This window comes from Erinaceus europaeus, chromosome 7 (assembly GCF_950295315.1).
Source record: "Erinaceus europaeus chromosome 7, mEriEur2.1, whole genome shotgun sequence".
Classification (NCBI taxonomy): Eukaryota; Metazoa; Chordata; class Mammalia; order Eulipotyphla; family Erinaceidae; genus Erinaceus; species Erinaceus europaeus.
The window spans coordinates 67,805,140-67,821,111 of NC_080168.1; the positions used below are offsets into that span (position 1 = coordinate 67,805,140).

Sequence of the window (15,972 nt, forward strand, 5' to 3'; positions counted from 1 at the left end):
AAAGAGGGGAAGAGGCCCCGAGATGTTGCTCTTTTTGTCACCATGGGGGCTTCATCACTTCACTCTGACCTTGTTTTGTGATAGAGAGGAGAAACAAAGCAGACAAACTGTTCACTGAGTTCTCTTGCCTACCCCATGTCTCTTTATATTTTTTAATTAATTAATTTATTTTTATCAGAGCCCTGCTCAGCTCTGTGCTTATGGTGGTGGAGGGGATTGAACCTGGGACTTTGGAGCCTCAGGCATGAAAGACTCTTTGCTTGTAACCATTATTATTTGCATAACCCTCCAACCCCATGTCTCTTTAAGCTATAAGAGATCAGGAGAAAAAAAGATCTTTTTTTATTTTTAGTGGGAATAAGTAAAGAGAAATAAGATTTATTTTCTGGTAAGTAGATTCCTAAAAAATGTAGGAGAGAGAGAGAGAGAAAGAGATCAGTGTTTTCCTTTGTAATATCTGCACCTCCCATATGCCATTGGGAGGAACTAAAATATTTGCTCTGATTTGTTTAATGTTCTGGCATGACAGTGTTTTTGCACTGTTTTAGATCCCGTTAAAGAATATGGCTGTGCTCCATGGCCGATGATCGAGAAGTTAATTAAAAAGTGTTTGCAAGAAAATCCTCAAGAGAGACCCACTTCTGCTCAGGTATTGTGGTCATGGCTCATTGTAACTTTGCACAAAATGTCAGATGCCTATAATCTTCAAATTCATGTGCTGACACAGTGAACACACACAGGCTGAGACAGACAAACACAGGCACCTGGACCCTCCCCACGGTGGCTGCATGGGGGACAAAGGCCCTCACCCTCCCGAGTACTGTCTCCTGTCTCCGTGCTTAGACGGGTGACCCCTCTCTCATGTCAGCCTCTCGATTTTCTTTCACAAAGACCTTGACATGGCCAAAATGGTTTGTGTAGGCGAGGTCTATAATGCTTGAAAGAGATTAAAATGGCAGTTTTTTGGGGGCTGAGTAGTGGCACACATTGTTAAGCACACATAGTACTAAGCACAAGGACCCATGCAAGGATCTGGGTTCCGGCCCCCACTCCCCACCTGCAGGGGGGACATTTCACATCAGTGAAGCAGGTCTTCAGGTGTCTATCTTTCTTTCTCCCTCTCTGTCTCCTCTCCCTCTCCTTTCTCAATTTCTTTGACCTATACAGTAAAATGGAAAAAAAAAAAATGGCGACCAGGAGCAGTGGGTTCGTGGTGATAGCACCAAGTCCCAGTGATAACCCTGGAGGCAAAAATAAACAGACAAACAAATAAAATAATAATAAAATAAAACAAAATGTTAGTTTCTTCAGCACTGTGACTTGCTTTTAGATGGCAGGCTTGCCCACAGGGCCTCTTCACCATGTCATCAGGAGCAGGACTCTGTGTCTTCAGCTGGAGGATAATCAGTCTATAGATCAGAGCCAGAGCTGTCTTTCCATTATGACCTTGTGCTACCGCGTATAGATCTATGGAGAGACATTTGTTCAACTGATTAAACGTTCTCCTCAAAAGTAGCTGAACACATAGACACTGACTTTATCAAACGTCATGTAGTTAGTTAGCTACTTGCCCTGCTCATTGTAAATCTTCATCATCACCAATGTTAATCACATAGATGTTTTACCTTAAAAAATATCAGCAGTGTGATTTATATAATTTATGTAGGCGAACTGGTCCCTCTATCCACAAGGTGCCTGGAAGAGAAGCCATGACTGAATCCTGCCCCAACTCAGCCTTCCTCCTCACAGCAGCTCCCACTGCTTCTCTCTCTTTTTGCTATTTATCTTTTTGGATAAAGACAGAGAGAAATGGAGAGGGGAAGGGATATAGGGAGATATAGAGAGATACCAGAAGCCCTGCTTCACCACTTGTGAAGATTTCCCCCTGCAAATGGGGGAACAGGATCTTGAACCCAGGTCCTTGTGCACTGTAATGTGTGCACTCAACCAGGTGCGCCACCACCCAGTCCTGTCTCCACTGTTTTTCTCTTTCTTTTATTTATTTACATATATACATATATATATTTTCTTGTTTTGGACAGAGAGAAATTGAAAGCAGAGGGAGAGATGAGAGAGAGAGAGAGAGAGAGAGAGAGAGAGAGAGAGAGAGAGAAACACCTGCAGACTGCTTTACCACTTGTGAAGCCTCCCCCTTGCAGGTTCAAGACTGGGGGCTTGAACCTGGGTCCTTGTGCATGGGAAAGTGTGCTCTCCACCTAGTGTGCTACCACCCAGACTCACTACCATCATTTCTCTGCGTCTTCGATGTCCAGGGGAAACTGCTTGTGAAGTTCCCCCCCTGCAGGTGGGGAATAGGGGTTTGAACCTGGGTCCTCATGCACTATAGTGTGTGCGCTTAACCAGGTGCACCACCACCTGGCCCTGAATTTCTGATTTTCACATTCTCATTTTAGGTTACCCTGTGATCTAGTAAATCAAGTTTTAACATGATCTGCTGATGTTAGGAAAATAAGCTAAATTTCCTCCGTAAAACTTTTGAAAGATATTTGTTTACTTATTAATTTGGGACAAAGAAATGGAGAGGGGTGGGGGAAATAGAAAGAAAGAGACAGAGAGACACCTGCAGACTTGTTTCACTATTCTTGAAGCTTCCCCCTGCAGGTAGGGACTGGGGGCTTGAACCCAGATCCTTGTGCATTGTAATGTGAGCACTTAACCAGGTGTGCCACCACCCTGCCCTGATTTTCTTCTTTGTAAACCTCCCCAGGTCTTTGACATCTTGAATTCCCCAGCACTCGTCTGCCTGATGAGACTGGTGTCCCTCCCTGACAATCTCCTTGTTGAGTGTATGGCTGCCTCCAGTCAGAACGGCAAGCCCGGATGTGTCTGGCTGGGCTGCGGGCTCCCTGACAAGGGACAAGTCTTGGTTCTGGATTTGAACGCCGAAGAACTCAATTCTGAGGTTAGTCCAGATAACTCTCTAAGGCAGAGATTGTGGAGAACTTACTCTGTAGGCCATCTACCTCAGAGTTACTAAGGAAGGTACACGTGGCGCAAGGCGCAAGGACTAGTGGAAGGATCCCGGTTTGAGCCCCCGGCTCCCCACCTGCAAGGGAGTTGCTTCACAGGCAGTGAAACAGGTCTGCAGGTGTCTGTCTTTCTCTCCCCATCTCTGTCTTCCCCTTCTCTCTCCATTTCTCTCTGTTCTATCCAACAACGATGATGACAATAAAACAAGGGTGGGGGAGATAACCTAATGGATATGCAAAGAGACTCTCCTGCCTGTGGCTCCAATGGCCCAGGTTCAATCCCCTGCACTACCATAAGCTAGAGCTGGGCAGTGTTCTGGTTAAAAAAAATAATAAAATAAGAGCTAATATGGAAACAATATTAAAATGGCTTCCTGCAAGGGGAAGCTTCGCGAATGCTGGAACAGGCTACAGGTGTCTCTGTCTCTCTCCTTTAGCTCCCCCACCTCTCTCAATTTTTCTCTATATAAAAAAAAGAGAGAGAGAAAGAAAGAAAGAGAGAGAAAATTACCTCTGGGAGTTGTGGAGTCGACATGTAGGCACTGAGCCACAGTGATAACCCTAACGGTAATAGAAAAAATAATCTTTTAGGGGTCCGGGTGGTGGCATACTTGGTTAAGTGCACACATTACCATGTGCAAGGATCCAGGTTTGAGCCCCCTCTCTCTACTTGCAGAGGGAAAGCTTCATGAGGAGCAGTGAAGCAAGTCTGCAGGTGTCTCTCTGTCTCTGTCCCTCTCTGTCTTCCCCTCCCCTCTCAATTTCTCTCTGTTCTATCTAATAATTTTTTAAAAAATAGAAAGAAAAAAAATAGGAAAAATGGCCACTGGGAGGAGTGGCCTTGTAGTGCTAACACTAAGCCCCAGCAATAACCTTGGTGGTAATAAAAATAAATATAAAAATTATATTTTAAAAAATTAGGTTTCTGGGTGGCCTGGAAGTAGCTAGCAGTAAGTTAAGTGTATAGTGTGAAGCACAAGGACAAGTCCAAGGATCCTGGTTCGAGCCCCCAGCTCCCCACCTGCGGGGAGGGGGTGGTTCTGCTTTGAAAGTAGTGAAGCAGGTCTGCAAGTGTCTTTCTCCTCCTCTGTCTTCCCCTCCTCTCTTGATTTCTCTGTGTCCCAATAACAACAGCAATGGCATCAGGAACAATAACAACAAGGGCAACAAAATGGGAAGAGTTGCCTCCAGTAGCAATGGATTTATAGTGCATGCACCTAGCTCTAGCAATAACCCTGGAGGCAAAAAAAAAAAAAAAGAATATCAGGATGTATCTATTGTATTTATTAGATGTTCTTTTTTATTTATTTATTTTTATATTACAGAATTACATTTCAACTGGGGTTTGAATACACACCATTCCCACCACCAGAGTTTTGAATCTTCAGTCTCCCCCACTGCAAGCCACCACAGTTCCTGTAAAGCTGTAGACATAGGCCAGCCATCACCTCTACAACTATCTGTCCACATTTATACATAACTGCACCCCCCTTTTTTTTATTCAGTCCTCTCTTCCCCTCCAAGCCACTCATGACAACATAACTATCTCCATACATCCCTCTCCTTTTCCTCCTCTCTCTCTGGGTACTGATGGAGCTGGAGTTCAGAGCCCTCTTATCTTCATCCTATCACTTCTATTGTATTAGATATTCCCCAACACTGTTCTAGCCCCATTCCCTAGCCTGGAGCTTCTCTCACCCCCAGGAAGTGGCTGACAGCCGGATCCTGAGCCTGGCCCTGGTGCAGTTCCCAGCTGAGAAAGCCGTCTGGGCTGTGTGTGGGACACAGTCGGGGACACTCCTGGCCATCAACACCAAGGACAGGAGGGAGAAGCACAACCTGCAGAGGATGGGTGACTCAGTCACATGCCTGTACAGCACATCCTCCAGGCAAAGGTACAGCCATAGCTTCCATCTTTGAAGGGAAGGATGGCCCCTTCAGACAACTGAATGGTGTGGAGAAGGTGGGACTGCACCAGGGCACCCCTGGCTCCTGATACCTTCCAGGCTGTGGGGCTCTGGAGTTATTTGGGATATTTCTGTGTGTAAAGGAAGCTGAGGATGTCACCGTTGGGTCCTGGGTCCTGTCCTAGTGTCAGCTCTCCTGAGCCCCATTCATTCTTTCTTTTCCTTTTTTTTTTTTTTTTGCCCCCAGGGTTATTCCTGGGGCTTAGTGGCAGTACCATGAATCCACTGCTCCTAGAGGCTATTTTTTTCCATTTTATTGGAGAGTACAGAGAGAAATTAAGAGGGGGAGGGGAGATAAGCAGGGAGTGAGAAAGAGAAACGTCTGCAGCCCTGTTTCACTGCATGTGAAGCATCATTCCCCCCATGCAGGTGGCGAGCCGGGGTCTTAAACTTGGGTCCTTGTGCATATCCCTGCGTTCAGCACAATGTGTGCTTAACTTAGTGCACCACTGCCTCCCCCCACCCGTTCATTCTTTCTTAGAGTGCACGTCATTCTTTCTTAGAGTGCATGTCAGAAACCTGTTATATTAACTGTCACACAGGAATGAATAGATTGGTGGTAGTGAAAATGATTTTTTAAAATTTATTTATATAGTAAAAAATACTGACAAGCCTTTAGGATAAGAGGGGTATAATTCTACACAATTCCCACCACGAGAGCTCTATGCCCCATCCCTTCCCTTGAAAACTTTCCTACTTGTCTCTCTGGGAGCATGGACCCAAGGTCATTATGAGGTGCAGAAGGTGGGAGGTCTGGCTTCTGTAATTGCTTCCCTGCTGAACATGGGTGTTGACAGGTGAATCCATACTCCCAGCCTGTCTCTCTCTTTCCCTAGTCGGGCAGGGCTCTGGAGAGGTAGGGCTCCAGGGTACATTTTTGGTTTTGTTTTAATTTTATTTTTGCCAAAGCACTGTTCAGCTCTGGTTTATGGTGGATCAGGGGATTAAGTCTGGTACCTTGGAGACTCAGTCAGGATCACATAACTATTATGCTATCCCCTCCACCCGGATGTTTAACCTATTATATTAACTAACTACCAGATTGGGGGAAAAATCCCACAGATGAATGAATAGGCTGTCACTAGGTAATTCTTTTTAAACCATTCTCAGTTCAAGGCTCTCACCCTGAGGGAGTTTACCCAAGGGCAGATTTCCAGGGTGGGTGATGGGCTGGTGGGCTGTGACCTTTGGGACAAGTTGATTCCCAGGACAATTTGGATCTGGCTCATAGCCTCTCCTGGTTTAGGGAAGGTATGTACCCACCTAGGCAGGTGACTAATGTCCCTGATGCTCACACTGCAAAGGCCCTGGATCCTGGATGGAGACAGACAGTCCTGGTTTAGAGACCTGACCCAAGACTGGCAGAGATAACAGCTACCAGTTACATGTCTCCTAATGCAAATGCTGTAAGCAAAAGGACTTCATGGGGGAAAAATAAATTTACTCAAGCTGTTAGAGAGCATTAAAGTCATATTTGTAAGAGGAAAAAAAATAACATTCTTTTCCTAATGGTATTGATATTCTTCCTTTATTTAGCAAGCAAAAAAATTTTCTTTTGGTGGGAACTGCTCATGGTGAATTGGTAATTTTTGAAGATACAGCAGTGAAGGTAAATACTGACTAATTCTGCATCAAAGTGAATGTTATTTGATTTATATATGTTTACAGTGTGATTTCTGAGTGATTAGGTACTTAGTACACACACACACACACACACACACACACACACACACACACAGATATAGTGGTGCTTGTATTTAAGCATTGTAATACTAATTATATACTTTCCTGCTTATTTCCTGACTGATGTTAAGTTCCCTGAAAGCAAAGACCATGATTTAAATTTTTTAATTTCATTTATTTGTTTTTTGTAATATTTATTTATTCCCTTTTGTTGCCCTTATTATTTTTTATTGTTGTATTTTTATTGTTGTTGTTATTAATGTCATCGTTGTTAGATAGGACAGAAAGAAATGGAGAGAGGAGGGGAAGACAGAGAGGGGGAGAGAAAGATAGACACCTGCAGACCTGCTTCACCACCTGTGAAGCAACTCCCCTGCAGGTGGGGAGCTGGGGGCTTGAACCGGGAGTCTTGCACTTTGTGCCACGTGTGTTTAACCCGCTGCGCGACTCCCTCATTTATTTGTTATTAGTAGTTTGTTCCAAGGTTCTAAGATTACAATATACAGTTCCACATCACACCCACCACCAAAGTTCTCTATTTGCACCCTTCCAAGACCATGAATTTTGCTTTCTATTTTTTCACTGCTCAACAGAGTCGACTGTGCACAATGAACACAGTGCACATATGCTACCAGACTGTGTAAAGGATCTGTGGCTGACCCAAAGATGTGAATCATTACTGATGTCTGAGTTGTAGTGCTGGGAATAGAAATGATTCTGTTTTTGGATCAGGGAAGTAGATGATTTCTTTTAAATATGTTGTGGGGAAAAAGGGGGAACTTAAATATGGCTTACCAACAACTTTTTAAAAAAAATGTCTTATTTATTGACTTATATATTGTTAGATAGAGACAGAATAGTTGAGGCAGGAGGATAGAGAGGGAGAGAGACAGACACCTGCAGCCCTACTTCACCACTTGCGAAGCTTTCCCCCCTGCAGTTGGGGACTGGGGATTTGAACCTGGGTCCTTGCACACTGTATGTAATGTGAGCACTTAAGCAGGTACACCACCACCCAGCCCTTGTTGCATCATTATTATTGTTATTTTTTATTATTATCTTTTTTTATTGGATAGAGACAACCAGTAATCGAGAGGGAAGGGGGGAGGTAGAGAGGGAGAGAGACAGAGAGGCACCTGCAGCCCTGCTTTACTACTTGCAAAGCTTCCCCCCAGCATGTTGGGACTAGGGGCTTGAACCCACATCCTTGCGCACTGTAATGTGTACACTTAACCAGGTGCACCACCACCTTTTTCTTTAGCCTTGAAGTATTCATTTCAGTTTCTGCCCTTCAGATTCCCACTGAGTGCCAAGGTCAGTATTCTGCCACTGTTATTTCAGCTCTGGTTCCATCTGTTAGTCCAACATCCTCTGCATCACTCTCGGGCATCAAAGAGCCTGCGCTCTAATGAAAGATGAATTGTGGGTGGGGGTAGATAGCATAATGGTTATGCAAAGGGACTCTCATGCTCAAGGCTCCAAAGTCCCAGGTTCAGTCCCCCATACCACCATTAGCCAAAGCTGATCAGTGAAAGGAAATTGTTGGAGAGTTTTCTCTCATACATAGAATACACAGAGTCAAAGTAAACAAGTAGTAAAACTCAGTGAGAACTAAGACTGACTCTGAAAAATCTGGTTACCAGAGAAGAGGGGCTGGTTTGAGGGGCCCTTTGGGTGGTGGGATGGTGCAGGAACACTGGTGGTCGGTGTGATAAGTCACAGAGCACGGGGCAGTGTGGAACTGCACTCCTGGGATACAACAGTGTTGCAGACCAGTGTCAAAGCAACAAAATAAAACACATTTCCATGGAGTGCTTTTAAAATTTTTATTTTATTGGCTATATAGAGAAAAATGTAGATACAGAGAAAGAGGCTGGATGGTGGCACACATTGCAGTATGCAAAAACACAGGTTCAAGCCCCTTGTCCTCACCTGCAGGAGGAAAGCTTCACAAGTTGTGAAGCAGGGCTGCAGGTGTCTCTCTGTCTTTCTCCCTCTTTACCTCTCCCCGTCACTCTCAATTTCTCTGTCTCTATATAATTATAAAGAAGTAAAATAAAAACATTAAACATTTGGGAGTCGGGCAGTAGTGCAGAGGGGTAAGTACAGGCTGCGCAAAGCGCAAGGACCGGCATAAGGATCCCGGTTCAAGCCTCTGGCTCCCCACCTGCAGGGGAGTCGCTTCACAGGCAGTGAAGCAAGTCTACAGGTGTCTATCTTTCTCTCCTCCTCTCTGTCTTCCCCTCCTCTCTCCATTTCTCTCTGTCCTATCCAATGATGACATCAATAATAACTACAACAATAAAACAATAAGGGCAACAAAAGGGAATAAATAAATATTTTTAAATTTTTTTAAAAAGATTAAACATTTAAGAAAAAAGGAGAAAGAGACATCTATAGCCCTTCTTCACTTGTGAAACTTCCCTCCTATAGGTAGGGAGCCAGGGCTTTACCCAGGGTCCTTGTGCATTGTAACGTGGTGCTTAACTGTCTGAACTACCACCACCTGGCCCCCTCCGTGATGTGCTTTCCTTTTTCTGACCTCCAGGGTTATCGCTGGGGCTTGCTGCCTGCCCTACAATCCTCTGCTTCTGTGGCTATTTTGTCCATTTTTTTTGATTGGATAGGGCAGAGAGAAATTGAGATGGGTAGGGGAGATAGTACAGGAGAGAGGAAGATAGACACCTGCCAACCTGCTTCATGCTTGTGAGGCTTTCCCTTTGCAAGTGGGGAGCTGGGGGCTTGAACTGGGATCCTTGCATGGGTCCTTGCACTTTGTACTATGTGCACTGAACCTGGTGCACTACCTCCCGGCCCCTCATGGCATGCTTTTCTATTAAAATAAACAGGGGAAGACAGCACAGCCCTGAATCATTCCCTGGGAATGTGCGTCTATCATCCCTGGCTGGGGGGTGGGCCTGGCACATGTGTTTGACAAACCATGCATCCTGCCTATCAAGCCAGCTCTCCCTACATCAGTAAGATTCTGTCTAAACATGGTAATAGGTGAACTCCTGTCCAGTTTTCCCATGAAGTGAAGACACAATTAGAAGGGTGATATGTTGGGCAGGGGTGGATAGCATAATGGTTCTACAAAGAGACTCCATGCCTGAGGTTCCGAAGTCTCAGGTTCAATCCTCAGCACCACCATAAGCCAGAGCTGAGCAGGGCTCTGGTAAAAAAAAAAAAAAAAAAAAAAAGTATGATATGTTGAAAACCACTTGCATTGAATACTAGTTTCATGCATCTTTTTTGGGGGAAAATATATCATGAGTTTTCTGTTTTTTTTCTTTTTTAAAATTAAATAGTGATTTATATGACTACAAGTTAATAGGAATGTACGTAAACACCATTCCCACCGCCAAAAGACTGTGTCCCATCCCTCCCTGCCCTGCCCCCAGTGAAGCCAAGTTTTCATTTTAATACCTAGCTGGTTAAAAAGGGAGAGTGGTTTTTAGAAAACTCAAGTTTTGCCATTTTATCCTACAGATACTCGGTTTAGCAAATGTTCTTTCTCTCTCTCTCTAGTATAAAGGAGCTGCCCCTCTGAAGACACTGAACCTGGGGGACGTGAGCACCCCACTGATGTGCCTGAGTGAATCCATGGTCTCAGCTGAGAAGAGTATCACATGGGGAGCTTGTGGCACCAAGATCTTCTCTCTGTCGTCGGACTTCACCATCCAGAAGCTCATCGAGACCCGGACAAGCCAGCTGTAAGCTCTGTGTGTCTGTCTGTCTTTGTGCCCAGGGGGCTGAGTTATTCCTGTGCCTTCCATGTCTAATCCTGACAATCCAGGTACTGATCCCCACAGAGCTGTCTCTTCCTTCTCTATTACAGAGCTAACATGCACGGGGATTCTAGGAGGCAGACGGACATTAACAGGTCACCCCATCTCTTTACACCTGGGGCCAAATATGAAATCGCACGTGGGGGCAGGCAGAGGTGCACCCAGTTAAGCGCAGCACATCTCAACGTGTGCTAAGACCCAGGTTCCAGTCCCCAGCTGCCCAGCTCCCCACCTCCCCACCTGCAGGGAGGATGTTTCATGAGTGATGAAGCAAACCTGCAGGTGTCTCTCTTCTTCTCTATCTCCCCGCCTTCTCTCAATTTCTTGCTATCCTGTCTAATAAAAAATAAATAAATAAAAGGAAAAAAAAGAGGGGGCCGGGCGGTAGCACAGTGGGTTAAGTGCACATGGTGCCAAGTGCAAGGACCGGCGTAAGATCCCGGTTCAAGCCCCCGGCTCCTCACCTGCAGGGGGTCACTTCACAAGAAGTGAAGCAGGTCTGCAGGTGTCTGTTTTCTCTCCCTTCTGTCTGTCTTTCATCCTCTCTTTATTTCTCTGTCTATCCTTTCCAACAATAACAACAACAAGGGCAACCAAATGGGAAAATTGGCCTCTAGGAGCAGTGGATTCGTAGTGCAGGCACCGAGCCTCAGCAATAACCCTGGAGGTAAAAAGAAAAGAAAAAGGAAAAAAATGGCTGCTAGGAGCTGTGGATTTTTAGTGCAGGCACTGAGCTCCAGAGATAACCCTGGTGGAAAAAAAAAATACCATGGTAATGCTGGTATTATTTATCAGTCTAGATTTTAAACTTTTCATGATCTTTGCACCAAGTTAAATATATGGAATTGGAAAGGCAGTCAATTCAGTGCTCCATGAAATTTTTAAATTTTGCTTGTGCAGTTTGCAATAAGTTCCGCTAAGTATTAATGATAGAAAGATAAACCTTAGGAGTAAAGTCCTTTCTAGATTTGATCATTTGACAACCAGTTGCAAATCGGCACAAACTAAAATGTAAAACTTGTCTCCGTTTGCTGTCAGTTAATTTTTTTAATTATCTTTATTTATTAGATAGAGACAGTCAGAAGTTGAAAGGGAAGGGGGAAATAGAGAGACGGAGATACCTGCAGCCCTGCTTTACCAGTTGCAAAGCTTTCCCCCTGCAGGTGGGGTCTGGGGACTTGAACCGAGGTCCTCGCACCTTGTAACATGTGCTCCACCAACTGGCCCCAACTTTTAAAAGATGTGTTTTATTTCTGTGTATGACATGGAGAGAGAGTGAGCTAGAAAAGCCAGAGCACTCTTCCTGTACAAGCAGTCTCAGGGATCAGGCCAGAAGCTCTGGACTTGTGAGATAGACGCTATTCAGCCGAGCCACTTCCCCAGCCATGGTGGTTTCCATTTTTAAAGTTGTATTTTAAGCAGCTGACTCTTACTCACAGCACTGCTCATTGAGAAGCTTGACGTGGGCATAACACGTGTGGGTCACAGCCAGACAGGGCTGTTTGCTAGTGACAGTCACATGTGCTCAGACAAGAACCTCTCAGAGCTCGCTCTTCTCACCTGAGGGGTGCAGTGCCCTCTCTCAGTGGTTGCTCAGCTCTCAGAGGGAACATTCCACGGGGCCAGGTGGTGGCCCACCTGGATAAGCACACATGCTACAGTGCGCAGAGACCTGGGTTCAAGCCCCCTGGTCCTCACCTGAAGAGGGGAACCTTCACAAGTGATGAAGCAGGACTGCAGGTGTCTGTCTCTCCTTCTCTATCTCTTCCTTCTCAATTTCTCTCTTTGTCTATCCAATAATGAATAAATTAAAAAACAAGAAGAAGGGGATCGCCATAATGCCCTATGCCTCATGAGAATTGAGTGGATGCTGACTGTGGTGGTGATGATTAGCTGAGTCATGGGTGTTATCTCAGTAAATCTCAGCTTTCATCTGTATCTGGTCTTCTCTCCCCCCCCCCATTTCTTCCCCTCCCCTGTCTCTTTCCCTTCCCCTTTGCCCCCTTCCTCTCCCTGTATCTCTCTCTCTCTCTCTCTGTTTGTCTCTTGTCAGACTCCTCTGACCCTGCTGAGACATTGTGCTCTTCACCTCCCCCTGGGTGCCCTCAGCTGGCCTCTCTGCCATGTTGCAGAGGACCTTGTGGCCACATCCCTTCCAGGCACCTCTCCTGGGTCATCTACAGAAGGCTGCAGCCCTCCCTGCTCCTCTGCAGGTTCCCTAGTCTGGGGGACCTGGTCCCTCTTGCAGACCCTCTCTATGGCCTCCTCCCTGCCAGCCCCCCCCTCAGATGCCCTTGCTGTGAGGGGCGGGGGTTACACCCTGCTAGCAACTCAGACTTAGGCTCTGTTACCTGTACAACAGCAGTTATGTATTCCAATGGATATATTTTGGAAAGTCCTTTCTGGGGCTGCTGTGGAGATGGCATTAAAGCCAACATGTCAGAAGTCCCAGGTTCAAGCCCTTGTAAACACTGTATATATAGCTGAGGGATGCCCTGGTCCTCTGTTTTTCATAAAAACAACTCTTAAAAAGGCTATTAGAAAACCCCTCTCTTATAAACACTGGGCCCACTGGTTGTCCACAGTGGCACAAGGTCAGAAAGCAGAAGGTAGACATAACCCTCACCTGGACAGGGCTCACCCAGGGAGCTGACCCCCACTAGACAGGGCTCACACAGGGGATAGACTATCACCCTCATTGGACAGTGGTCACCAAGGGAGCTGACCCTCCACTGGACAGGGCTCACACAAGGGAAAGACTGTCACCCTCATTAGACAGTGGTCACCAAGGGAGCTGATCCTCACTAGACAGGGCTCTCCCAGGGAGCTGACCTCCACTGGACAGGGCCATACAGGGGACAGGCTGTCATCCTCATTGGACAGTGGTCATAAGTGAGCTGACCCCACTGGACAGGACTTACTCAGGGTTCAGTGTGTCCCTCTCATCTGAATATGGCCTAGGTCAGACTGTAAAGTCATATATTTTTTAAAAATATTTTATTTTATTTATTTGTTATTGGGTAGAGAAAGAGAAACTGAGAGGAGATGGGAGAAATAGAGAAGGAGAAAGACAGAGAGACACCTGCAGCTCTACTTCACTCAGAAGCTTCCCTCGGTAGGTGGGGACCAGGGGCTTGAACCTGACTCCTTGCACATTGTAATGTGTGTGTGTGTGTGTGTGTGTGTGTGTGTGTGTGTGTAACCAGGTGCCCTACTACCTGGGCTTTAGATCTATGTTTTTTTATACAGTTACAGATACTACTTCTTACAAAAATTAAGGTAGTTCTGGCTATGGGGGAATCTGAAATAATGCCATTATTCTAGCTAGTTTATTTTTCAAAACAATGTTATTTCAGGTCCCTGGAAGGTGGTTCTCCTGGCAAAACACACATTACAGTGCACAGGACCTGGGTTTGAGTCCCTGGTCCCCAACTTCTGGGGCTGAGTGGAGCAGGGCTGCAGGTGTCTCCTATCTCTCCTTCTCCTTGTTTCCCTTTCCTCTCAATTTCTCTGTCTCTATCCAAAATAAGTCTATAAAGGAAAAAGGAGAGGTGGTGTTGGCAAGTAGTGTGCATGTGCATTGCATGCTGTGTGGAGGCAGCAGGTGCACTTTGACCTCTCCCCTGCACAGGTTCTCCTACCGGACCTTCAGCGACTCCAGCATCATTGCCGTGGTGGTTGACAGCGTTCTCTACGTCGCCAAGAAGAACAGCCCTTTCGTGGAGGTGTGGGATAAGAAGACGGAGAAGCTCTGCCAGCTCATAGATTGTGCGCTTTTCCTAAAGTAAGCATTGCTTCTGTCCCTTGCATGTGTCTTGCTGTGGAGACAGCGGCGTGAACTCTCTGAGCATGCCCTGTGCCCTGGTGGGCTGTCGGGGCAGTGTCACTGGTTTCTCTCTTCATGCCTGAAAGAGCTGCATTGACATTTCAGGACTCAGAGAGAGACGGGAGTGCGTGCTGTCCTCTTTTCTTTTTCTTTTCTTTTTTTTTTAAACTTTATTATTGGATAGAGACAGAGAAATTGAGGTGAAGGGGAAGGGGAGATAGAGATGGAGAGAGATACCTACAGCCCTACTTCTCCACTCGTGAAGCTTCCCCCTGTACGTGGGGACCAGGGGCTTGAACCCAGGTCCTTGCGCACTATAGTGTGTGTGCTTAACCAGGTGCACCACCACCTGGCCCCCTGTCCTCTTTTCTTCATGGAAACATAAAATTTTTTTTTAAAAAAAACTCTCAGCAGGGAAGCAGTTATGGAAGCCAGAACTTCCACCGTCTGTACCCCATAATGACCCTGGGTCCTTACTCCCAGAGGGTCAAAGAATAGAAAAGCATGGTCCAGGAGGTGGCACAGTGGATAAAACGTTGGACTCTCAAGAAAGAGGTCCTGAGTTTGATCCCTGGCAGCACATGTACCAGAGTGATGTCTGGTTCTTTCTCTCTCTCCTATCTTTCTCATTAATGAATAAATAAAATCTTTTTAAAAAATAGGAAGGCTATCAGGGGAGAGGATGGGATACAGAATTCTAGTGGTGGGAATTGTACCCCTCTTATCCTATGGTCTTGTCAGTGTTTCCATTTTATAAGTGAAAATTAAAAAAAAAGACTCCCCAGAACAAAAGTGTTTATGCTCTTCAGTACCACCTGGAGGTATCTAGCAGATTTAATTTGGGGGGGGGGGGGGAAGGAACAATATACATATGGCTTCTTCAAGATAGTGTACTAACCCTAACTCTTTTATTTATTTATTTTTGCCTCTAGGGTTACCTTTGGGGCACAGTGCTGGTACTACGAATCCACTGCTTCTGATAGCCTTCCCTCCCCCCCCCCCAATTTTACTGGATAGAACAGGAGGAATTGAGAGAGGAAGGGGAGATAGAGAGGGAGAGAGAAAGAGAAACACATACAAACCTGCTTTGCTGTTTGTGAAGCTTCCTCGCTTCAGGTGAGGAGCTGGGGGTTCGAGCCCAGATCCTTGTGTGGGTCCTTGTGACACCGCCCACCCCCCTGATTTATTTATTTATTTATTCATTTATATTTTTTCATCACTCCCATCATCAAAGGTCTGTGTGCCCACCCCCATAGATAATCTCGTAGTTCTCCCACAGTCTTGAAAATAGGTTGACATTTTGTTTTTTCACATTGGTATACTCAATTCTCTGTATCCCACATATGAATGAAAGCATTCTGTAGTTGGCCTTAGCCTCCTTACTTGCTTCACTGAGCATCATCTTCTCCAGTTCCATCCATTTTCTCCTAAAGGACACAATGTCATCTTCCTTATTGGGACATAGTACTCTATTGAGTATATGTCCTATAACTCCTTTTTATTAGTGAATCAATACTTATTTGCAGAATTACAAGATAACAGAGGTACAACTCCACACTGTTCTCACTAGCAGAATTCTGAATCCCCAATGCCTCCAGTGGAAGCTGCTGTAGTTCTCTTAAGGTTACAGATACGGGTTAACTATTACATGTGTAACCAGATATTTATGTATATATCTGGCTTTTTTTTTTTTTTTGGTGCCATCTTCTCTTCCTTTC

General features: G+C 45.5%; 1 protein-coding gene across 6 annotated transcripts in view; it reads left to right on the forward strand.

The window, feature by feature from the left end:
• LRRK2 (leucine rich repeat kinase 2) overlaps positions 1-15,972 on the forward strand; it is a 155,947-nt gene that overhangs the window by 133,545 nt on the left and 6,430 nt on the right. For 3 of the 6 annotated variants that reach the window (XM_060194684.1, XM_060194679.1, XM_060194681.1), the window contains 6 exons: positions 549-649; positions 2,729-2,923; positions 4,695-4,885; positions 6,494-6,566; positions 10,169-10,353; positions 14,060-14,212. In XM_060194684.1, the coding sequence (XP_060050667.1) occupies positions 549-649; positions 2,729-2,923; positions 4,695-4,885; positions 6,494-6,566; positions 10,169-10,353; positions 14,060-14,212 (898 nt within the window). The other 3 variants (XM_060194682.1, XM_060194680.1, XM_060194683.1) reach the window with 3 other exon arrangements.